General features: G+C 41.5%; 2 protein-coding genes across 3 annotated transcripts in view; both read right to left on the minus strand.

Moving 5' to 3' along the window:
- Window positions 1-675: 675 nt before the first annotated feature.
- On the minus strand, window positions 676-6,859 carry LOC140546593 (butyrophilin subfamily 1 member A1-like). The gene is made up of 8 exons (XM_072669973.1): window positions 5,683-6,859; window positions 5,219-5,569; window positions 4,232-4,390; window positions 4,001-4,138; window positions 2,419-2,517; window positions 2,161-2,211; window positions 1,745-1,816; window positions 676-1,648 (listed from the first exon to the last, which is right to left on the minus strand). Exons 1-8 carry the CDS (start codon window positions 5,765-5,767, stop codon window positions 1,128-1,130), a joined length of 1,476 nt encoding a protein of 491 aa, XP_072526074.1. The 5' UTR covers window positions 5,768-6,859; the 3' UTR covers window positions 676-1,127.
- A 1,386-nt stretch (window positions 6,860-8,245) lies between these two features.
- Window positions 8,246-23,207, minus strand: part of abca1a (ATP-binding cassette, sub-family A (ABC1), member 1A) — a 46,999-nt gene continuing 32,037 nt past the window's right edge. The window contains exons 18-49 of one of the 2 annotated variants that reach the window (XM_072670284.1): window positions 22,276-22,389; window positions 22,014-22,188; window positions 21,721-21,852; window positions 21,410-21,549; window positions 21,144-21,281; window positions 20,418-20,723; window positions 20,105-20,307; window positions 19,948-19,996; window positions 19,745-19,855; window positions 19,431-19,579; window positions 19,218-19,342; window positions 18,806-18,904; window positions 18,498-18,687; window positions 18,219-18,313; window positions 18,069-18,101; window positions 17,785-17,890; window positions 17,397-17,471; window positions 16,703-16,872; window positions 16,442-16,619; window positions 16,050-16,165; window positions 15,777-15,921; window positions 15,537-15,660; window positions 15,191-15,320; window positions 14,825-14,945; window positions 14,534-14,596; window positions 14,321-14,427; window positions 14,074-14,215; window positions 13,243-13,377; window positions 12,699-12,802; window positions 12,432-12,524; window positions 11,695-11,938; window positions 8,246-10,652 (exon numbers count right to left, since the gene is read on the minus strand). In XM_072670284.1, coding sequence (XP_072526385.1) covers window positions 10,512-10,652; window positions 11,695-11,938; window positions 12,432-12,524; window positions 12,699-12,802; window positions 13,243-13,377; window positions 14,074-14,215; window positions 14,321-14,427; window positions 14,534-14,596; window positions 14,825-14,945; window positions 15,191-15,320; window positions 15,537-15,660; window positions 15,777-15,921; window positions 16,050-16,165; window positions 16,442-16,619; window positions 16,703-16,872; window positions 17,397-17,471; window positions 17,785-17,890; window positions 18,069-18,101; window positions 18,219-18,313; window positions 18,498-18,687; window positions 18,806-18,904; window positions 19,218-19,342; window positions 19,431-19,579; window positions 19,745-19,855; window positions 19,948-19,996; window positions 20,105-20,307; window positions 20,418-20,723; window positions 21,144-21,281; window positions 21,410-21,549; window positions 21,721-21,852; window positions 22,014-22,188; window positions 22,276-22,389 — 4,253 coding nt within the window. In that variant the 3' untranslated portion in view covers window positions 8,246-10,511. Of the gene's footprint in view, window positions 10,653-11,694; window positions 11,939-12,431; window positions 12,525-12,698; window positions 12,803-13,242; window positions 13,378-14,073; window positions 14,216-14,320; window positions 14,428-14,533; window positions 14,597-14,824; window positions 14,946-15,190; window positions 15,321-15,536; window positions 15,661-15,776; window positions 15,922-16,049; window positions 16,166-16,441; window positions 16,620-16,702; window positions 16,873-17,396; window positions 17,472-17,784; window positions 17,891-18,068; window positions 18,102-18,218; window positions 18,314-18,497; window positions 18,688-18,805; window positions 18,905-19,217; window positions 19,343-19,430; window positions 19,580-19,735; window positions 19,856-19,947; window positions 19,997-20,104; window positions 20,308-20,417; window positions 20,724-21,143; window positions 21,282-21,409; window positions 21,550-21,720; window positions 21,853-22,013; window positions 22,189-22,275; window positions 22,390-23,207 lie in introns of both variants that reach the window. The other variant, XM_072670283.1, reaches the window with a different exon arrangement.

The raw sequence follows: 23,207 nt of genomic DNA on the forward strand, positions 1-23,207 counted from the left end.
CCTATCTAAAAAACCTAGATAAATACTTTCCTACATAAAGGCTCTCTATCCCACTGCTGTACTAAACATTTCCAGGCTCAGGTATGTTTACATTTACATGTATGCCATTAATTAGATGCTCTTATCCAGAGCAACTTACAAAAGTGCTTAATCATTCACTCATGATTTCCACAGCTAGTGTGATAAACCCCTATTTTAAGGCACTTTGGACCATGACCCTGTCAGAAATGAGTAGCCAGTTATGCTAAAGCAATAATTTGCAAACACCACACAATTCCTAGAACCTGAATGAATAGGTTATTAAACTATGCAGATTCTGTGGAAAAGAGCTTTACTCTAGTTATACAATATAACAGTAAAACAATATCACCAGAAAAAATATAAATTCTTCTAAATGTGTGGGCAGCTATTGGATGGCTAAAGTGATTATAGAAAGTCTAAAGATCTGATATTGTTCTATAAAAACTTTCAAAACAGTCAAAAACACACTTGACTGTTTTTTTGTTTAAAGAATAATCAGCCAAAGCATTTTCTTGATGCTGAAAAAATGAATAAGGAATACTCCAAACTTCAGGGGACTACTGAGGCCTTTTCTTTTTACTCATTTACCTAAATATATGTTTAATCACTGCAAATCAATGAACATCTATAAATGAAGAATACATATCAGTTACAATAAATGAGAAAATAATCAGTAATAAAGATTAAAGATCATACAGACTGATTTGACAGAATACAAACCCCATAAACTCCAAAAATATTTTGGATCTTTTAGAAGCTTGTTTAATTTGTTACTCAGATCAACATGTAAATAGATCCATGCTTCTGCATGCACTGCAAAGAGAGACACTACAGAGACACTGGAAACACTGGAGGGTAAAATATTGACTATGGCATCTTTAAACAACAGGCAATGGGGCCCTTTAATGCACTGTTGCCACCTACTGGACAATATTTAGAGGTGCAGAAACACTTTTTAAAAGATGGTTGATTAAAAGACCTGAGATTATGCATAAATTCATATCACAGTCAAATTATAAAAATATCATAGAATATGATTTAATTTTCCCTAAAAAAATTGCATTACTAAGATCATTTTGATCCCATCTCCCATTACTGTTATTCTATCAAATCTGTACAGGCTGACTGTCTCTTATTCCAGGGCTGATCAGAGGACGCAGTGAGGTTCTGGATGTCACGCTGGTGAAAGTGTAGATGAGTGATTTTGTAGGAACACTATAAAAGGACAGAGTTTGTTCCTCACAGTCTAAAAACACTCCTACAGCTGTGAGCTTGTCACTAACATCAGGTAATGGTGTTGGTTCTGGTGAGTCTCTGACGTAAACTCCCTTTTCCTTTTCATAACAGAGAACCCAGAATCCGTTCTGTGGTGTTAATGGGATCCTGTGCACGTTCTCAGCCTCTTCCCTCGCCACCCCAACAAACCACGAGAGCTTCTCTTTAGCTTTCTGACACACCTTCACCTCCCAGCACTGCTGTCCAGAGCTGAACTTCTCTTTACACAGAGTGAAGATTTTACTTTCCTTATCTTCATCATCCTCTTTTGGACGAGGGCAGTGCACCCTCTTTCCTCCATGTGTTATTCTGAAGAACTGTGGAGTCTCTTTTAGGTCTAGGGTGATGTTCACTGCAGAAACAGACGTGATCATGAGAAGATAAATGAGCATTTGAAGATAAAAGTACCAGTAAATGTTAGTTTTAATTTATGAATATGAGGAGATACCTGCAGTGTGTGGGGGTACAGCAACATATTCAGTGTGATTTGCAAGTGCTGCTGGTTGATTTGCTTGATTTTCTGTCCACAGAGAAGTCAGGAATTCAGTGCATTAGATCAGTTTTAATGAAACATCTGACCAACACTGACACAGGAACTGCAGCGTTTTCTAAGTTGTTTAACACATCTAGATATAATATAAATAAATATTGGGGGAAAAGCTACAGTTCTAATCGATCACATCATATAATCTATCATCTTTTGATCTTAAAAAGCTGGTGATGAAATTACATTAGGTTCAGGATCCTGATCCTGATTTCCTCCGGCAAACACAACATCAAGAAACAATGTTTGAACAAAGAACAATGTTTGTTACAGTGGAGAGAGATTTGACCAATCTATAAACACAGGCTGGTGAGGTGTACCTGCTGCCTGAAGTTCCAGCAGCTGCTGGTTCTCCACGTCCTTCAGTGTTCCTGACAGACAGACAGAGACAGAGTTACTGCTGTTTTATATGGAAGCAGGTTTTCTCTTACTGATTTTGAGGGATTTAGGGATTAGTGTTTATTCAGCAGGATGGTCTTAATAAATTAATTAATAAAAATGTTAATAAATAATAAAAACTATAATAAATAACATTATTAATTAGTGTGCTTCAGTGAGTATCTTCTTCTGTAAAGCACCTGTTCGGTGGAGCACAAAATACACCCCGATGTTGCACAGCAGTGAAAGGATGAAGAGGATGAGGATGACTATAAAGGCGTTTTTCCATCGTTCTACACCTACACACACACACACACACAAGCCACCATCACAACACTGCAATATAGAAAATATGAAATATTCTGAGAAAACAAAGATCCACCAGTGAACCTACATGTCTTCTGGAATGTATGGAACATTGATGATAAGATAAGATAAAGGAAAGTACTTTATCCAACAACGTCCTGCATGTACAGTCATGTCATGTCCGCAGCATGAATGAAGTTTTAAGCCAAGACTAACTTTGTTGAGTCCAAGACGAGGACCAGCTGAGGTCAAGCCAAGACCAAGGGGGAGTAAGAACTCACACCACAAGGCTGATGCTCCTACATTTCAGTCCTGTTCCACTATTAAGACTGACTTCAGGCAAATTCCACCTACGGGTGGCTGCCAGAGCCTCAGACAGAGGCTCATGTTGCTGGACCTTTGTCTCCAGCTGAGCTAAGACAAACAGTCTGTAGTGCTAGAGGCTTGAGGCCTTCTGCTGGCCTCCTTTGTTCTGATTCTCGACCCATTTGTGTTTATACGAGGTAGTGTTTTTGTCTGGTTTCCCCATCTAATTTTTGGGACCTCATTGGCTCTGTAGAGCCCTCTTTCCCAGTTCCTACCTTAGGATAAAGGTAAAACACTCACCCCTGAACACAGCAGCTGGGTTCTTTCGGTCTATGCTTTTTGTGTTTTTCTACTTTTGAGTTTTACCTGATATGAGATCTAACTGCTTTGGCCTTGGGTTCTAACAACCACGAGTCAGTGGTAGCCCACCCAGTTCAGCAAGATGTTGAGCTGCCACACCATGTGGGAGACTGGGGTTCGATTCCATGTCTGGGTGACTACACTGCGCTACACCAAAAAGAGTCCTTGGGCAAGACTCCTAAACACTGGTCCTAGCATTGGTCCACCTCTGAAATACCTTGTAAGTCGCTTTAGATAAGATGCCATAGATAAGATGCTAAATGCCATGATTGTAAATGTAGTGAATCCCTGAGCTGGGTTTGATCCTGTCACTGGGTGACATGTTATATAGGAAGGAGATTGTAGTAGATTGTGGTCTAGCCCAAGGGCTCTTATTGGCTTACCTGGCCTACACGGCACAGTCAAAGCCTCCCCTCAAAGCTGTCATATACCAGTGTCTTCATATAGCATCTCAATAACTTTCTTGGAGGTGAATTTTAAAGGTGTTCAGGTCTTCAGACCTTCTGATCTTCTGACTCAGCAAGGCTTCATTTACATTTATTTACATTTATGGCATTTACCTGACGCTCTTATCCAGAGCTACTCATATTCCAGGGTTACTCATATTACAGAGGTGGGGCAATGTAGTGTTAGGAGACTTGCCCAAGGACTCTCATTGGTGTAGCGCAGCACGCCAGCCCACTCTGAATCACGTGGTTCACATCTGAATGATAAAGTCATGCAGATATTTCAGATATTTCGAAAGATCTGTGAAATGCCATTTAGGTCTTTGAATTTTGAAGTAGGTCTGTTGAGAGTGAAGTGTGGCACCTGTAGAGGTGTGTAGCAGCATTTGAGACTCTTTCCTTTCTGGAGAAAAATCTGAAAAACCCACAGAGCAGGAGAACCACTGGGAGTCAGAAGGAGACACGAGCAGCCAAGAGCTTGCGTTCACCAACCCCTCAGAGTCTGTCAGTGAGAGAGAGAGAGAGAGATGCATTACTTTAATGGATTCTAGTAGTCTATATAATCATTTACATGTGTGTAGATTAGTGAGCATACCTTTGAAGAATGTGTCTTTACTGGGATGTTTCAGGTTCCTCCCTTCTCTGTCTCTCCAGCTGAGTGATGGCTCTGGTTTCCAGCCAGGTGAGTGACAGGAAAGGTTCACCTGCCCTCCTCCTGCATCAACCACAGAGAGAACAGGGACAGACCCTATGACTGACAAAGAGAGAGAGAGAGAGAGAGAGTAACAAGAACATAAAGGGTTACATAAACAACATAATGGAGAATAATTTATTTAGACATCTACAGTATATTCATTATATGTCCAAATGTTAAGTTGCACCCATTGCTGACACAGATGTGCAAATGTGCACACACAGCTTCCAGTCTACTTCCTGTAGACAGAATAGTACTGATAATAGAATAGGACTCTCTGGAACATATAAACATGAACCTATTGGCACCATGCTGCCTAATGCCAGGAATGCCATTCTCTGGAATGATGGATGGTGGAGCTCCATCCAATACTTTTGCAACCACACAAATGCTCTTTTCTGGACAGTAGAGAAGGTTACTCCAACCAAAGCAGGATAAACTCTTTTTAATACCCTGGATTTTAGACATGAATGAGCAGGTGTCCCAATACTTTTGTCCATATAGTCTAGCTTGTATACAGGACTACAGTAAATTTTAATTGTATCTATATGAGTAGTTTTTGAGTAGTTAGACAGAACAGCATCAGTGTTTTGAGTGCCCACCTATTGTGGGCTGTGCCTCGACCAATAATGAAAATGGCCAATCAGAGGCCCTGAATGCTGAATACTTTTATATATATTTAATATATACATTTATTTTTAGTTTACTTACGGTAATGACCTGAACAATCTGAACACTGCATACCATGCAGGAACACCCTGCCTGATGTTCGGACCCAAGGCACCTAACCCCCAACTGCTCCCCAGGCCTTGAGGTGTCCACCCACCAATCTCATTCAGGTCTCTTTCTACACACATAGCATCATCTTTTCCTGGGTTTGAAACTCACCTTTCACCTGGAGAGACACTCTGGCCTCATCAAACCATTCCTCTGTCTTCTCCACTCTGCATATGTACTCTCCTGTATCTGCTACTGAGAAGTTCTCCAGCTTCAGAGACACATTGCCTTGCTCCAGTCCCCCAAACAGGGACACTCTGCCTTGGTACCGTGGATCTCTGGGATTCTCCTGGATCTTCTGGTCCTTATAAAACAGAACTGGGGTGTGACTCTCCTGAGGACGATACCAGAGCACCTCAAAGCCTTGAGCATTTAAAGCTGGTGAGAGACTGCAGGGCAGAGACACAGAGCTCCCAAGCAGGCTGTAGACTGGAGCCTGAGGAACCACCACTGAGAAGAGTCCTGGAGAACAGAGCAGAACATCAGGCTTGAGATCTTGAGAGTCCAGGTGGGGTTTCATATTTCTTGTAAAATGGGTCTAATGGTTGTTTCTTATCATGTTTTCTAGCTCTTACCATTTCCATCACAGAGGGACAGAGAAACTGCCAGCCAGGTCCATCTCATCAGCATGGCTTCCAACAAGCAGCTGGAAAGAGACATCCCTATGCTTCCCTACACAGGGATTTGAAGGGGATTAGGGGTTAGGGTTAGGTTTTGGGTTAGGTTCTACCTAATGGAAGTAAGATATTCAGTCTACAGACCTACAGTAAATCTACTGTATGTCAGTAAAGCATCACCAGAACATCTTCAGGATGTTTACCTCAGTGTGTTCACATGCTTCACTCCAGCTGCTGCTGCACTGATCTGCTCAATTGTAGTATGCCTTTCAATAATTCAGTAAGCTCCTCTGAAGCCCCTTTCTTACACCTTCACGCCTTTCACTCTCTAATTCTTAAAGCGATTCTTATAAAATTCTTATAAGACTTTTCTATATAAGACTAAATTCTATAAGATCACATCAGCTAAAATTAAATATACATATATAATACAAGTGTTATTCAACATTTATAACAGTTGTGTAATTAAATTTTTACCTGCCGTCTTTTTAGTCCCCCTTGTTGTTGTTTTCTGTCTCTCTGTGTGTGAATATGTCTTCTGCTCACTGTCTTTCAGTTCCTGTTTTCATTTCATGCCTCATTGTCAACTGAAGAATGTTGTAATATGACTAGGGAGGGCATGCCCACCGCTGCCTGCCACCGTCTGTTTTACAGTTCAGAGGCTAGTAGAAAGCTGTGGCCAGTAAAAAGGCTGCAGGTAAAGCCACTGTTAATTCTATATACACTCTGTGGACAAAAGTATTGGGATACCCCATCATTCATAGTTTTTTCCTAAATCAAGGGTGGGAAAGAAAGAGTACCCTCAGCTACTTTAAGTTGCATCCATTGCTGACACACAAGTGTAAATGTGCACACACACAGTTTGTCTATTCCTTGTAGAGAAATACTGCCAAACGAGCAGAATACTCTGAAGCAGATAAATGCCAGACAGTGGAGCTGTGTTTTGTCCCTATACTTTAGAGTGTTTCCATATGGTGTAGCAAGCATCTTAGATCAGTTAGTATGTTAGTAGAAATAGTAGTAGTAGCAGCAGTAGTAGTAAGATTAGTAGCAGCAGCAGTAGTAACAATAGTAGTAGCAGTAGTAAGAAATAGTAGTAGCAGCAGCAGTAGTAGTAGTAGTAATTGTAGTAGTAATAGTAGAAATTGTAGTAGTAGTAATAGTAGTATTAGTAGTAGTAGCAGCAGTAGTAGTAGTAGTAGTATTGTTAGTAGTAGTAGCAACAGTAGTAGTAGTCATAGTATTAGTAATAGTAGTAGTTATAGTAATAGTAACAGTAGTAGTAATTGTAGTAGCAGCAGTGGCAGTAGTAATTGTAGTAGTAGTAGTAGCATTAGTAATAGTAGTAGTTATAGTAATAGTAACAGTAGTAGTAGTAATTGTAATAGTAGTAGCAGCAGCAGCAGTAGTAGTAGTAGTAGTAATAGTAATAGTAGTAGCAGCAGTAGTAGTATTAGTAGTAGTAGTAGTAATAGTAATAGTAGTAGTAGCAGCAGTAGTAGTATTAGTAGTAGTAACTGTAGCAGTAGTAATTGTAGTAGTAGTAGTAGTAATAGTTATAGTAATAGTAGCAGTAGTAGTAGTAGTAGTATTGGTAGTAGTAGTAGTAATAGTAGTAGCAGCAGCAGTAGTATTAGTAGTAGTAGTAGTAACAGTAATAGTAGCAGCAGCAGTAGTAGTATTAGTAGTAGTAGTAGTAATAGTGATAGTGGTAGCAGCAGCAGTAGTAGTATTATTAGTAGTAATTGTAGCAGTAGTAGTTGTAGCAGTAGCAGTAGTAATTGTAGCAGTAGTAATTGTAGTAGTAGCAGCAGCAGTAGCAGTAGTAATTGTAGTAGTAGAAGTAGTAGGGGCAGTGGTGGCTCAGCGGTTAGAGCGCCGGGATATCGATAACAGGGTTGTGGGTTCGATTCCCGGGCTCTGCAAGCTGCCACTGTTGGGCCCTTGAGCAAGGCCCTTTACCCTCTCTGCTCCCCGGGCGCTGGAGTTGGCTGCCCACCGCTCTGGGTGTGTGTGTGTACTCACTGCCCCTAACACGTGTGTGTGTGTGAGTGTGTGTTCACTACCAGATGGGTTAAATGCGGAGGACACATTTCGCTGTACAGTCCACACTGTACAGTGACGAATACGTGCACCTTTAGAAGCAGTAGTAGTAGTAATAGTTATAGTAATAGTAGCAGTAGTAGTAGTAGTAGTAGTATTAGTAGTAATTGTAGCAGTAGTAGTAATAGTTATAGTTATAGTAATAGTAGTAGTAGTAGTAGTAGTAGTAGTAGCAGTAACGTGTTCCTGTTGAAGCTGCACTACATTCATTATGCTTGTATAAGGTACTGGCTGCTCTGAGGGCAGCGATGTGTCACTCTTATAAAGCTGAAGAACAGATGGTGATGTAGTGTATCCGAGGTGGCCCATGACAGTAACTCTCCTTTTTACTTTTTATTATACGTTAATTTCTTTATGAATTATGGATTTTGTGAAGCTAGCTTATTAGACTTTTCAAAAATGAGACAAAACAGCAAGAGAGACTGCATGTAGTCTTTTTTATTCATATATAAGTACAGAAAAGACATAAAAGAGACTAAAATTGCATTTTAATACTTAATGTAAACACATAATTTAACACAAAATAACCATGGTGAGACATTTGATACTAACGTCTGTTAAACAAAGAGCATTCTGGGTAAGAACTTTGAAAAAGTTTGCATGTCCAGAACAAAACCAGTTCAACAAAGACTGTTATAAAGTGCTTCAATGTTGGACCAATGATGAAAGGCTACTTTTCTTCCATTGAACTAGAATTTCTTTATGATTGCACTGACTCTCTTCCAGATCACCTGGTTCGGATTCAGTGAGGATTCTCAGTTTATTTGAAGGGAATTTCAATAAATATAAAGCAGCTACGTGGAAAAATCTGTCTGTGGCACTTTTGTCACTTTTGGTCTCGCTTAGCTATAGGCTAGCAACAACAGCACCTCTGAGAGCAGAGCCTCGTATATGAAAGAGGAATCCGTTGTAGGATTGCTAACGTAACGTAATAGGATGTCACTGTCGTAACAAAGCCTCGCAGTTCCAAAAATGAGGCTTGAGATTTAATTATATTAAAATTGCATGTAATTTCTGACCAATTGTATTGGCCCATTCTTTATAAAAATGCTCCACAGCGTAAAAGACAGCTGCCAATGTTGAAACGAAGGTGAAATATTTTTTTATATAAAAAAAAAAAGAAATTTTCGAGTTTTTGTTACGACAGTGAAAGAGGATTCAATTGTAAAGAGCAGAATAAATGAAGGAGCACTTAAAAAATGAAGGTTCTACAAAGGGTTCTCTGCGCGATGCCACAGGAGAACCACTGTTGTACAAGAGATGAGATGTTTTCTTCTGTGGTATCAAATGAAGAACCCTTGTAGCACCTTCATTTTCAGGAGTGAGGAATAAAATCCTGAGTTAAAGACTGGTGATTGTGTGCGACACCCAAAGACAGGACACATAGCCTAGAACCGAGCTGTTCAGGCGTACTGGATTCAGTTCTATTCGAGCCCAAAGCTATTCGAGAGTAAAACCCTGTGATAAAAACAATCAACAGACATGATGTCTACTACTGCACGAGAATCACACACCACGGCGCATGGAGTAGTCTACAATGGTGCATGAGATCCAATGGTAACACCACAGGACATCCAAGGCGCATCCAACTATGCTGGCTTGTGCTATCACATACAGTATCTGCTTGGCTCGGTGGATCGCAGATGCCTGATGCGTACTAGAACCTCTTGGGCTGGTTTGGCACGCACAACGCCTCACAACATTTACACGATATTGAGTTATAGGCCTCCGTCTTCTGATCTGCTTTTTTAAATGAACTTTTTATCTGAGTTTTATTACAAAAACAGAACCTCTCAGTGAAGTCCCGCCACGCCTTCCTCCCTCATCCAACCCTCTTAAAAACACGACAGTAGGAAACGACAGTATGATCACTCTTGTAACTGGAATAAAGCACATGCTTCGGCTCACACAGGAGTTCCCCATGCGGCTTCTTTGTAAAGCATGCAACACACACCTCAAAGAAACCAGTAATCAACATCCGCAGACCTGTTTCCAGTCATTTCAGTGTTTCAGGGCTTGTGACGAAACACCTGAACGCGCGAAGAGCGCAGACCAAGTCCCGTTTGTCGCTTTCCTGACGTCTTGTAACAGCCGTTCTTTCTCTCGTCCTTTTGTCCGTTCGCTGGTTCTCCACTATGTGAACCTCCTCGCCGAACAGCAGTCGACAGCTTCACTCATCATTAGTAATTACAAAAAATAGCATTTTGAACATTCTCGCTAGTTAAAAGAGAGGACAAGTGGTTGCTGCTGCTGGGACTGGACTCCCCTCAACAGCCATAGTAAGTCTGTTGTTGAAAGAGATGAAGTTAGGCCCTGAATCACGAGTCTTGCTGGCAGTGTCAGATTGAAACTGTGTAGAACCTTCGCCCTCACCCGGCGTCGCTACAACACTACAATGGAACAGATAGCTTCAAGTTTCACTCACGCTAACGCGGCGATGCAGCAAGGGGCACCAGGCTCGTCCTCGCTCGCATCGTAGTGGATTCTTCTCCATTGCGTTTCGATTTGTTTTTGCATTGATTTGCATTGAGTCGAGTCTTTCAGTAGTGTGCGGTAAGTCCAGCGCCCTCTTCTGGGCACACACTCCACTGAAAAGTTAGAACAACAAAAGGACAAAAAAAAGTATGAAAAATGACACTAGAGTCTTAGAAAAACGGAAATCCGTTTGTGGCGAGTACGGTGGATCACACCACTGTTTCCTTGGCTTTTTTGTCCATAAGGAAAGAGCTGAGTTGAGAAAAGTCCACCACCACGTCATTCTTGCTTATGGAAATGTCTTTTAAGTGGTCCTCATCACTTTGGTCCTTGGCAAAATTGACGAATACCTGGAAGAAACGGACATTGCATTTACATTTATGGCATTTAGCTGACGCTCTTATCCAGAGCGACTTACAAGGTTAATCGTATTACAGAGGTGGGCCAATGTAGTGTTAGGAGTCTTGCCCAAGGACTCTTATTGGTGTAGCGCAGCTACATGGTGTGGTAGCTCAGTGGCAGGTAGTGGTGTTATCTGTTGCGCCACACCAACCAAAGACAAGGACGTTGTCAAACAGAGTGAGATCAAAGGGAAATTTTATCTAGTTTTAATCCATATTTCTAAACCTATTTTTACTTTTAGTTTTTGTTTAATAATAAAATATAATAATAATAGCATATAATAAAATATTGCCTCCTTTAGTTCTAACCACAAATATGATAATATAGACCGAACTATAGACCGATGTTTAACAATAGCTTATATGGTTTAATATAGTATAAAATATAAATATAAAATATATAAATATAAAAAATATTTTTACATAGGACTAAAACAGGGCTCTTCAAAGGTTATTAAGTAATAGCAGCTATGTAGGGCCTGTATGGGTGGCCCAACTAGGACCCAGAAAGTTTTGTCATTTGGTTCCACATGGTCCCACATATGGATGCCCTTCAGGGTCAGTGATGGGACCAGGAGTGAACATGACCCTATCTGGGTTGGTCACTGCATACAGGGTCTAGATGGGACCATGTAAGACCATCTGGGTTTGTACATGCCATTTAAAAAATGGCATGGTTTGTACAAACCCATTCAGAGCCCATACCCACCTGGAACCCACCTAGCCCACATTCCACCATGTGAACCCCACATGAGCATGTTGGCTGGGTCCTCAGAACCATTAAGATGCATAAATGGTTATTTGTCTGGTTAAATGGTTCTTTGGACTAGTAGAACCCTCTTGAAAATGCTTCTATATAGCACCAAAAATTATTCCACTATCGACCTACACCATAAGAGATACTGATAGCTTAGAGTGTATTTGCCTCAGAGTCCAATTTCCAAACAACTCAACTCAATCAGCACCAGATCATCCAAAGTCCCGCTCTTACTTGGTCTAGTGTGGTCTGAGAGACGGAGTAGTCCTCAATGTGGAGCTCGTCTTTGTTCTTGGCGAGGATGCTGAAGATTCGTGCTAGTGAGGAGAGGGATGAAGGCAGCTGGTACTGCAGCATGTTCCTGTGTTTCTCCTTCAGGATGCTGCCGGGCAGCTCCTGCTCGATGAACTCCTTCACCGGCTCTAACTGTGGGTCTGCGCCCGCCACCCGGAGAACGATGGTGTACCCGTCACCAAACCTGGACACATACAAACAACACAGGTCCAATTATTGAGGTCATCATTTATTAGAACCTATTCCATCAAAACATGAATATATATATATATAATTTAATAATTTTGTTCTGTTGTGTCCATCAGAGATGGATGTTGTTTGGAAATGTATTTTTTTTATATATTAATGTGCAATTGCATGTAAAATTAACTGTAAATTATAAAATTACTCCAAATATCATCACAACAATTCATACTACTACTATCTACCCCTTTAAACAAAAGAAAATCATAACACCTCAATATAAAAATGAAAATTACACAAATTATCGAAGGAGACAGAACAAAAAAACGCAGAATTGTAGGACTGAATGTTTGCTTGGTAGTGCTGATATGACTCAATCACTGCAAATTCTGCTTCCAGAATGTGCTATGCAGCCCAAATAAGCATGCATTATTGCTGGCGTCTCACTAAAAGCCTTGTCTGAGTTTGGAAATTGCAGTTCTCTAAATTCCTACCTGTTCTTTAAGTGCTGGACGCTGCCCAGACACCGGAATGTGCCATTGACCATGATGGCCATGCGAGTGCAGAGAGCCTCACACTCCTCCATACTGCGGAGAAAAAGGAGTTTAAAAGGGGAATTCATTGAAATGTTATTTTTGTTAATTAATTAAAGCACTTAATGTGAGCAAATGTAGGCGCTAAAGGCCAGCATAACTTCTTAAGTGTAACTGAAAGCTAATATAATTTGAATTAGTTAAATATAAAGTCTCAGTCTCTCCTACCTGTGTGAGGTTAGAACCACAGAGCGTCCCTCTTTAATGATGCTGAGGATGCAGTTCCACAGCGCTCGTCTGGCCTTAGGGTCCATACCAGTGGTGGGCTCGTCCTGTTACCACAGAAACAGTCAGGGTAAGTGTAAGTAAGACTGTTAGATTAAGCAAGGACAATCAGGCAGAACAGCATGAGCATTGATGAAAGGGTCAACACGTCCTTTACTCTGCCTTCCAGACGTTAGGGACTTTGCTTTAAGTGCCAAATCTGTCATGATCCACCAAGCACCAAAGCACTCTGGGAGGCGCTTGAAGTATGATAAGTGGTCAGTTAGATAGTGGCACAGAGGTTACATGGGTATTGTCTGGTTCCTGGAAACAGAAGCCAGCCAAATGGGTTTAATCTGAGCACTGTTTCCCAATGGCCGAGCCAGATTCACAGCAAGAGCCTAGTAAGGCTTGCTCTCCAATTGTTCATTTTAAGTTACTATATTACAGATGGCAGAGTAGATAGTATTTAGTAACATTCTGGCAGTCATTTCTGGAGAACACTCACCAAGAAAACCACTGGTGGACCTCCGATCAGAGCTATGGCAGTGGAGAGTTTCCGCATGTTTCCTCCACTGTAGCTCCCAGCAGCTTTGTCCACATACTTCACCAGCCCCAGCTTCCGGATGCCCCAATCTGCCACCTGAAAGCAAATATTACACATGACACAATTATAATCACTAAAAAAGCCTGGAGCGCTGTTTAATTGCATAGATCTGAGTAATTACTCCAGCCACATTAACCCTTGCGCTGTCTTAAGGGTCAAAACCGACCTTCCACTAAGGGTGGGCGATATGGTAGTTTGACGATACACAATTTTTATTGTGATATTTTGACAAATATAGACAAAAAATGGCTTGGTAGCGGCAGGTTCTTAAAAACAGGTACTCAAATACTCTTGCATACTGAGTACAGTGAATTATACTGCACATCTGCTGCACTTCATCTCATTAAAATAAAAGCATTAATCACAATTTCAATAAAATATCGTCATATTGCCCAGCCCCTACCTGCTACTGCCCCTAAATGATCTTTTTCGGCTTCAAATGTCATAAAGTAAGCCCCACTTTCAAAAAGGTGTATTGTTGCCTTTGTTCATATGCCCATGAAAGCTGTACACCACCAGGGTACATAGATAGTCAATGTGTCATTTTTGACCCTGACAAATGGAGGATACAGCATGTTAAGACTACACAAGGGTTATAAGGTGAAATCTGAGATTTTATGATTTACTGCATTCGTTTGTAGAGAATTCTCAAACCATAATTCATCCCATATTTATCAAAGATCATTTTTTACAGTTCTAGCAGTACACAGATCTTAGTCAGTGATCACCAACCTCACAAACTTCTTTTTCAGGCACTCCTCGTAGAATGGCGTAAAACTCCAGGTGTTCTCGGCCAGTGAGCATGTCATTTATGGCGTCGAACTGTGGACAGTAGCCCATGTTCTGATGCACCTCATCAATCTCTTTCAGCACACTGAACGACCAAAGCAACAGTTTATAAGACGTTAGGAAGGATAATGTGAAAACTCCTACAGTTCTAACAGTGAAAGCTCGGTATTATGTACTAGCTGTTGCTTACCTCTTGCCAGCTAAAAAGGCTTCTCCGCTTGTAATGACAGAATCGCCAGTCAGCATCTTGAAGGTGCTCGTCTTGCCAGCACCATTCACACCAAGTAAGCCAAAACACTACAGAGAGAGGAGTCATATGAGAAACAGTGATCCTAACAGTAGGTCTGTAGAACATGCTCAGCAGAAGTGCCTGATTAAATGCGTATGAGACAGATGTACTGACCTCTCCTGGTGGAATTCCCACACACAGTCTGTCCACGGCTGGCTTCTGCTTCCTCTTGTACACCTGCAAGAACATCACATCCTCTTTTCATTGCTGAAAATGTATACCTTTGTCTTCTTAATCTATTCTGCAGTGAAAACTCCTGATAGCAACAGCTGGTTTGGGGTCACAGTGGTACGACAGTGTGTCTTGCCATGTTATGAACCATATAAGCAAGTGTATTTTAGATTACATGCTGTTTGGACAGTGCTAAAAACAGTATAATTACAAGAACTACTTAATTGAGCTCACCTTGGTCAGCTGCCTGAGCTCCAGGATGTCACTGTGTCCACCTCCACTCAGAATCCTTTGTCTTTCTCTGGCTACATCCTCATCTTCTTCACCGATTGGCTTCAGATGAGCACTAAATCCCCTGTAGACACAACAGAAAGAGTACAGGTTGGTAATATTTACATTTGCATTTACTTTCATGGCATTTGTTTGATGATTTTATCTAGACCAGGGGTCGGCAGGGGTCGGCCCAAGGACTCTTATTGGATATATATTGGAGTCCTTATAAAAATCATATAAAATCATTATTAACAATTAATTAAGTCTGAATGTGATGAATATAATTTTAATAGGCAACAATGAATGGGTGTGGCTAAGGGTCGTTACCTGGCCTTGATGCAGAAGCGGTACTGGATCAGCACAGTGATGAAAAAGAAGACCACACCTTCTACAGCCATTGCAAAGAGGTTCTTGCCCACCATGTCCCACGCCAGAGGGGATCGGAACCGATTCTCACCTGAGAAAGCAGAAGAAGGTCTTATTAGACATCCAATGTTTTGTTAATATTAAACATCAAGATGTTTGTAGCTTCAAAATAGCTCAAAATAGTTTCTGAAGACATTCTGGAGCGCACCCTTCATGTGATCAATGTCCTAATGCTTTCAACAATGTTAATCAATTACTCTCAATTATTATATAAAGCTGAATGGTGAACCTTAACACCATTTCCTACCAAATCTCTCCAGGGCGTCAGCCATAGCCTGGTTCTTCACCATGTCTATCAGCCCCCGACCCAGACAGAAATGAGGGAAGATCAGGAACACGTTCTTCAGAATGTCATTGATGCCACCAATCTCCTGGAATTGGAGACAGACATTGTAGAAGTTAGAAGAAGAGTTCATCTTGAGGTAACTAGGACCCAGCTGAAGAATCAGCTTAAGAATTAAGTCAGGAAGACGTGGTCTGTACTTACATTGCTGCCAAAAAGCTCCAGTACAAATGTGGACACACTGCCGTTGATTCCAATCAGGATGTTGACACTGGTTAGCACCACATAGGCAGTGCTTGGGATCTTAAAGAAGAACGATGCTGGGTACATCAGAGGGGTTATGGACCACCTGTACACGATATACATAAAGAGGCTTATGAGCAAAAAAGGGTTAACACTAAGCTAATTTTATTGTTGTCATTAGTTACTCATTAAAGAAGAAAGGCTAATGTGCTGCCAGGCTAATGGAAGCCTTACCCGTAGAGCAGCAGAAGCAGAGCTAGCACAGGCAGGTTGGTGGAGGAGACGTAGGCCTCTTGTTGGAAGCAGACGAAGATGATGATGACGAGGGTTGCTGGGACAATGTAGTTGCACTGGAAGAGAAAAGCCATGTCAGGTCAATAGAAGCTGATTGTGATGTTGTGATGCGACCAGAATCCAACATCCATCATATTTTGGATTTTCTGAAAGGCCAGGTTTTGGTTGTCACTGTTATTATAGTATATTATATTGACCACTCTATTAATAACCAAAATAATCAACTTAATTAATTAATTATACAATTGCTAGCGACAATCCAGACAAATATAAACTATAGATCCTAGACGTTAGGTAACACCGTGTCCCGCAGTAAACCAGGGAGCTCTTACCATATCCCAGACAAAGTTAGCCAGCCAGTAGAGGAAAGGCTGCACTCCACTGATAAACTGCAGGTGCTTGGCTTTGTTCACCCTCTCCTGGATAAGGAAGACCACAAAGCTGGCCGGGACGAAGGACATGGCGAAAATGACGCAAATGGACACCAGAACGTCAACAGAGGTGGTCATCCTGAGAAAATGGGAACAGAGTGTAAGGGAATTGTAGCTTTTCTGAAAGCATTTTTCCATTTTAGATGAAATATCATTACTCACAGGGCAACCTGGGAGAGCTGCTCTTTGGTGAGGTTCAGTGGGTGGTTGAAAGCTTTGATGGCAAACTTGGCAGGGTCCAGTCCAGCGGGCAGGTTGGCCCGGAGGATGCCGTTGTTCAACACGTTGAGGAAGGCTCCGATGCTGTGCCAGCCTTTGTTGTTGAACCAGATCTGCAGAAGGACAGGAGAATGAATTTAGAACCACAGCACCACTTTAACTCTGCACATAAAAGATACAGTAGATCAGTAGAGTACAGTAGAGTAGACTACTTTACAGACACCAAATAACAGTAGCAGTGCCATCTAGTGGATAAAGTGGATGTCTACGGAATCTGCAGAACCCAAACTAGATGCCCAAACTTGGGATTCAGTGCAAAACACATTTAAATGATAGATATACAAGATATAAAAAAGATATACAAGATATAAATCTCACAAAACACATCGTGCATAGATGCTAAGAAGTCATATAAAGGTCTAGGGGAGTCTATTCAAGCACCCCCCCCCCCAAAAGTGAATAATTTGTATATACAGTATGCATAGTAAATGTAAGAGCTTTTTGTAATCGCCTGTAGGGGGTGCTAGACATTTTGCTGGAAAATTCTCTGAAAACAAAAATATGCTGCTGTGTCCTTCTTATTAGCTAATGGAGCCACTGCAATCCCGATGATGAAGTGAAATCAAGGTTTACTGACCTTGGCGTTGTTCTTGGTGTCGAGGCCTTGGATGAAGCCAGACAGGCTTTTCAGAAACCTATCAGATGCAGTGCCCTGGAATCACAACACCATACTGCTTTAGTAACATGAGAATTGAAGGAAATTTGATTGAAACAGCCTGCTGATCTGCCAAAGATTTTTCTAACATGAATTAGTCAGTAACTAAGCTCTGTATGAGCATTCATAGTATTAGCAGGTCCAGTCTACAATACATATAGTACATATGTAATATATTTTATGAACGCAAAAATGACATCCTGACATGTATGGCATTATTCTTTTCAAAAAAGTTTACAAAATTATGTTGTTGTAATAGAAATTAATTCTGTTTTTCATTCCATTTCATTGAACCGAAGCTGAAACTCACCCTTTCCAAGCTGAAACGACGCCGAATGTGAGAGATAGCATCAGTGACTTCATTAGCAGGGGGCATGGGCTGTGAACTTCTGGCACCCAGTGAGAATCCACCATACCTTTAAACAACCAATGACAGAAGTGTCAGTGAAAGGAAGAGCTGAGAGACAAGCAAGCAAGGCTGATGCTGCTGTTTGATGCTGACTAAGACAGTGTCAAATAAAGGATGTTGTTTTATATAATTGCCTTCTTTGAATTTTTTTTTTAACAGTCGTAAGGTAGGACTGGTGTGCATACCTGAATTCATTGACCCAGATCTTGTTCTTCAAACTGTAATACAGGACAGAAGCTGCTGTTAGGAGCCGTAACACTTACATATGCGTAATATAGAGGCATTTGTTAGATCTGAATGCATTACTAGGTGTGTCTTTGTTTAGATTATCTCACCTTTTGCCAATAATCTGTGCATATGTTTTCACCAGGTAGTCTGAGATATTCCTCCCAGTTAGATTTTGCAAAGTGTCGGTGCTGCTGACTTTAATCTGCAGACAATAAGTAGAAAACAGTTATATATAACAGTTATATATCAATTTCTGAAGCCAATAAATTAAGATTTAGGCCTTTTTTACAGAGATGAGATTGGTGACAATTCATGCCCAGTGTATGTTAGCAATGTTAGCCTAGCATCTCCTTATAAATAAGGCATATTTAATCCTGTGGTTTTACCTGTGGTGGAGGCAGACCACCTGCTCCTGGTGGACACTCGGGTAGCATCTTCTTACTGTTTTCACAGCTGCACTCACAAAAAGGAGAAGGGTTCTCCATGCTCCAGTTTCCAGTCACGAACATGTCCCGCACTGTCTCGGCAACCTCTGGCACCAACCATTCCTCTTCTCTTATCGGACAAGAGCCGTCTCTGTTTCACAGGACATGAATAAAGGAAAATTCAGTCATGCTTTCTTAGGCTCCTGATTTCCTTCTTAATGTCTGAAATGAATGAGTCAATGAACTGATTAGAAGACTTCAGCACTCACACAGACGTTCCCTCCTCCGCACATCGGCCACTGTAGGCCGGGCGGTCGGTTAAGGCTCCAAGTAGCTTGTTTGTGTGCAAGTCTTCTGGGGCATCATTGCTGGAATAGATCCATGAGTATTAGTATCTTAAAGGCAGGATATTGGCTTAGGCTGTGTTTACATTACAGCAGAGCAAGTGTCAACTTCACCTCCCACTGATAATTACAAGGGTTGGAAAAAATGATGTACACAAACATTCAGCAGGGTATTACTGTATTGTTTTGAATTACTTATTTTGAGGACAGTGTATTTTGAGGTCCTGTAGGTCTCAGAACTTGTCCAAAACCCTAAAGCTCTGCATCCCTTTTAGTTGGGACAGCTAAATGAGTTTGTATTCAACATTGTAAATGTTGTGGTGGTGGTGGTTAATACCTGACAAAGGTGTACTGCTCATCATACATGCTGGGTTCCAGTTCTAAGCTGGGGTATTTGCCAAAGGGTGGGACGATCAGACTGAAGATCAGGGCAATGCACACAAACACAGCCGGCAGAACGATCTGAAATGAGCAAATATGGTTAGAGATTTTTAGAAAGTGTTGGGAGTTTATTCTACTTCTCGGATTACGGTTAGGATGATGAACTCACTTGAGCAAAGAATCCTTTCCTAGATCGTCGGGCATACAAGAAGCGCTTCCAGAGCAAGGCCACAAACTGCTGTCTCTTCAGACTCCACCCTTTTACCTGGAATGAACCTTTTCCGTCAGAGCCACCCAGCCAGTCTGTCTCACGAGATTCTGGAGGAGCAAAATTGCAAGACCAGCATTACACCTCAAGTACAGCTAATATTAATACACAGAAGAAGTGATTTGACAGATGAGATGTGGTCTATGGTGGAGCAAAAAGCACTGCAATACTGTACATTAAAATGGAGTGATGGGTAACAGAACTACCTGGATCACCTTCTGAGTCATTGAAATCAAAGCTGTCGTCCTCAGTAAACGGTCTCAGACAGCTCTGATGGTCACCACCGAAAGCATGTCTACGGTTCCTTCTCGAAAGAATGGTGCCATCTGGAAAGAGAAGGCCAATACATGCTCTTGAGCAACTTCTGAGGTCATACTCATTTCACCCGATTTCATCAAAGGCTGAGTTTTTATCTTACCCGAGGTTTCAGCATCAACTCCATTGTCTTCAGCAACTTTGAGGAAAATCTGCCCCAGAAAAAAAACAGATTTAGTAATTTCTCCATTAAGCAGAGCGAATGAAGCTAAGCTGCATGATCTCGTTACTGGGATATAAGGAATGCAATCCTGAAGTACCTCTTCCAGTGTTGTGTCTGAAATGCCATAGCTGGAGATGCCAAGGTCAATGAGGCGATCGTCAATCTCATGGAACAGTTCTACGAAAGCTCCGTCCTTGGCTGATTCATAAGGCAGCACGTAAGTAAGCTCATGACCCAGGTCCTCCACCAGCCTGGCAGATGGGACATGCTTGAAGATCACATTGGAGATGAGGGAGACATCTAGATGGACAAAGATGTGAAGACATTAAGGACACAGATGAGTAATTCTCCTGAAAATCATTCAGTAAAACCATAAATATGTCTGAAAATCCATGGAGTCAAACTCTTACCAATTGTGGTGGTTTCACTTTCATGGTCAGAGCCCAGGCCAGCATCAGAGCTGCTTTCAGAAACACTGTCCTCCTTCTTAAGGCTGTTCTTGGAGTAGGACACGGTGCTGCTGGAGTTATGGCAGGAGCTGAGCGAGAGGTCAAAGTCCCTCTTGACCAGGGTCAGATAGTATCCAGTCCCCAGCTGGGTCTTGAGGAAGAGGGAGGAGCCTACACAGCACAGCTTTCCATGGGAGATGATGGCTATACGGTCGCCCAAAATATCGGCCTCGTCCATGTGGTGGGTGGAGAGGATGATGGTGCGGTCTGAAAGTTTGAAAACAGTCACTACCAGGCCAGTTTTGCCAATTACTGAAAAAAGCAACACATTAATATAGACTATACGGACAAAAGTATTGGGACATCTATACGTTACACCTTTAGGTGATTTTACACACATGTGGACCAATAGGACTGAATGAAACACTTGAATACAGTGGACAAGAGGTGTGTCCCAATACTTTTGTCCATATAGTGCGCCATGAGTATGTGGGGTTTTTCATTCTGTATGTTTTAAATAGCTAAAATAAGCTAGAGAATATAATACAATTCTTAATAATCCTTTCATCGAACCAAGGAGCAAAGGACTGGTTGCTTTTCTTTAGCCACAGTAATGACTGTATTCTTGAAGTGCCTGAGGACATTAGTGGTCATTCAAACTATTAATAAAATGCCCATATTTTGTACCTTGACGATACTTCAGCAGCAGGTCCCAGATGCCCCTGCGGGCATATGGGTCGACCCCAGCAGTCGGCTCATCCAGGATCACAACCTTTGAACCTCCCACAAAGGCCAGTGCTACCGACAGCTTCCTTTGCATTCCGCCTATAACGAACATCAACAATGAATCAACACAAGTGACATAAAAGCTCTGCTTAAAACACGCTCCACATATTTAACTAACTAATGAGCTTGGGGTACTTATGTTTCTAGCGACGTTTACTCATGCCTACCTGAAAGCTGACTGGTGCGAGATTTGCGTTTGTGAGGCAGGCCGAGGTCTGACACTATCTGATCCATCTCAGACTTCACCTTTTCCTCAGACAGACCCTTCAGTCGAGCGTAGAACCAGATATGTTCCTCCACTGTCAGCCTGAAGCCCACGCAAGCACCACAAGTTTAAACATTACACTCAAAGCTGGGTCCAATACAGCAATTACAGTTCAATCACTGGTATCAGGCTATCAAATGGCTGTATCCAATGAAATCCATGCTCTGTACTTGATAAATTTAGCTTTTAGAAAGAATTTAGAGAGTGACATACATGCTAAAGAGGACGTTGTGCTGTGGGCACACGCCCAAGTTCTGACGGATGGTGCTTAGATCGGTGCGGATGTCCTTGCCCATGATGTAGGCAGTGCCGGATGTGGGGGGGAACAGGCCAGTAAGAATGGACCTGAGAGAGAAAAAGAAGTTGAGTGAATGACATACAGCTCAGTGCTGGGGGGCTTAGGCCTTATCTGCAATGGAGAGTCCTATTCTATTGGCAATACTTCTCTACTTATAAATATTACACATAATATATAGATCTATACACGCGATACAATATAAACTTACATAGTGGTGGTCTTTCCTGCTCCATTGTGGCCCAGGAAGGAGGTGATCTGGCCCTCATAGAACCCCAAGGTCAGTCCATCCACTGCCAGCTTCTTGCCATGTCTGTACACCTTTACCAGGTTCTCAATGTAGACGCCAGGCTCTAGATCAGCTGGAACCTCCTCGATACAGATCGCTTTAAAGAAAAAAAGCACCAAATTAAACGGTCTGATCTCTCATTATCAGCTATGGCTTTATAAAACACAGTGAATAAAAGACCTACCTTCTGCATTTTCCTTCTTGTTGGTGGTCTGTGGTGAAGTCCAGCCACACTTCTCTCCACACCAGTAGGACTTAGTGAAGGGGAAATACCATGACCGGGGAATGCCGTATTGACCTTAGGGGAGAAACAAGGCGTTTAGGAATGGTACCAGTGCACAGAGATGAAAGCCAAGCGAGTGGAGAACCGTTAAATGGGTAAAGAACCTTTCCATTGACTTCTTCACACCTTTTTTTATTTTTAAGAGTGTATTATTATTATCATTATTATTATAGTTACAGTCATTCCACAATGAGATGACTAGGCACTTCACAGTACAGTGATAATGTAAGCTGATTCAGCTTTTGTGAATCACCATTCGCTTCAACTACCACTGATGCAGTTCTGAATCACAACCAGAAAAGACATATGAATATTACAGTGCTGATCACACGGTCACTTCCCAAGCACAATCATTTTGATGTGTTTGCTTGTACCTAGCAGAGAACAGAACAACTGCTGACTCAAACACACTCTTATAATAGAAGGCAGTGGGCAGTTGCTTCCGCACCTGCACATTAGCCTTTTATTATAAGTGTGTTTTGCTTACTCACAGCCAAAGCCGGTATGTTCCCTGCACTTAGAACAAGAGCACAAAACCTGCTGCCTCAATACACACTTAGAGCCGAAGCTGTATCAATGTTTAATTAATGTTTAACAGGTTTTCTGCTGTTTACTAAGCGCAAGGAGAGGTGTCATGTAAAAGGTAAGGAGTCTAAATGCTGTTCATGTCAATCAACCATATTGTTGTATTTCCAAAATGACAATTTTACAGCAGAAGGAAAAAAGTCATTATTTATTATTTATTATAAATTATTTATTCAAGTCATTTTGGAGCATTTCTATTGGTCCGTTAATCATAATATGTTTTAACAATATAAAGAACAATTGCCAAA

The sequence above is a fragment of the Salminus brasiliensis genome, chromosome 24, assembly GCF_030463535.1.
Source record: "Salminus brasiliensis chromosome 24, fSalBra1.hap2, whole genome shotgun sequence".
NCBI lineage: Eukaryota > Metazoa > Chordata > Actinopteri > Characiformes > Bryconidae > Salminus > Salminus brasiliensis.